Genomic DNA, 1,146 nt, shown 5'->3' on the forward strand with positions numbered 1-1,146 from the left:
AGCTATTTTGTATCTTATTATATAAGGTAAACATACTATCATTTGAACCCTTCGGTTTAGGCACCGTATCAAACTGGCTAGGAATATGTATGTGTGAACAAATAGCTAGAGCCTTCTGAAGCGTCTTTAGCTGCCCCAGAGTAAATGATAATGCGAAGGATATATTCTAGCCAGAACGTCTTTTTACAGTGTGGCGTTACCTGGCAACCAGATATGGAAACTCGTGGAACGAATGTTTATTTGTGGTCCTTGTGTATATTGTGAAGATTTTTTACGCATTTTAGAAAAAATCTAATCCTAAGCTGGCCTACCCTTGTGAGATATTATTTAAATTGTATAAATACATTGTAAGACTTTGTTTTATGTTAAGATAGCTACATTATTTATTGGGTTAATTTTCAGTTCTTATTCACGTATTTAGCTTGTTTTGATCAGAAGTTACTAATAACCAAAACACTGTTTTCGTTAAAACTGTCAGGTATAACATTCAAACGATAAGGGTTTGATTTACACAATCCGGATAATCTTAAACCTCGCGTATTCTCTTCGTCTTAGACTTTAAACAAAATTCAGCATCATCATGCAATTACGTAGAACAATGAGCATGAAAAGTATAATTAATGTTATGTTACACGTTATTAGGCTACACTCAGTGGAATAATACAGTAAGGCAAATTAAACAACACTGACAAATAACAGTAAGGTAACATCCACAATATATATATATATAAGTATAATTAATGTTATGTTACACGTTATTAGGCTACACTCAGTGAATAATACAGTAAGGCAAACTAAACAACACTGACAAATAACAGTAAAGTAACATCTACGAAATAGTAGGGTTGAGGAGGGCGTCAAAACAGGAGTGAGGCCTACCTTGCCATCCAACAAACTCCCCACCTTCACCTGCAAATAAGATAAAAAAACGAAACTATAAGTAAAGGGAAATTGAAAATAATACAAATTACACTGGATTAAAATATATAATGCTAAATTTCAAAAACCGAATCAAAAAACAAACGTGATCAATGAAACGTTGTTCAATACTATACAGTTTCGTGAACCTCAAAAATATTGTTACGTCTCTGGTCGTTTGTTAATTTCCCGTAAAAATTATTTCCGAAAAACTTCAGCGATACAAGT

General features: G+C 33.0%; 1 protein-coding gene across 1 annotated transcript in view; it reads right to left on the reverse strand.

The window, feature by feature from the left end:
- Positions 1–1,146, reverse strand: part of LOC106467863 (single-stranded DNA-binding protein 3-like) — a 54,858-nt gene that overhangs the window by 22,148 nt on the left and 31,564 nt on the right. The window contains exon 3 of the mRNA XM_022396073.1: positions 880–909. Coding sequence (XP_022251781.1) covers positions 880–909 — 30 coding nt within the window. The remainder of the gene's footprint in view (positions 1–879; positions 910–1,146) is intronic.

The sequence above is a fragment of the Limulus polyphemus genome, unplaced genomic scaffold, assembly GCF_000517525.1.
Source record: "Limulus polyphemus unplaced genomic scaffold, Limulus_polyphemus-2.1.2 Scaffold2769, whole genome shotgun sequence".
NCBI lineage: Eukaryota > Metazoa > Arthropoda > Merostomata > Xiphosura > Limulidae > Limulus > Limulus polyphemus.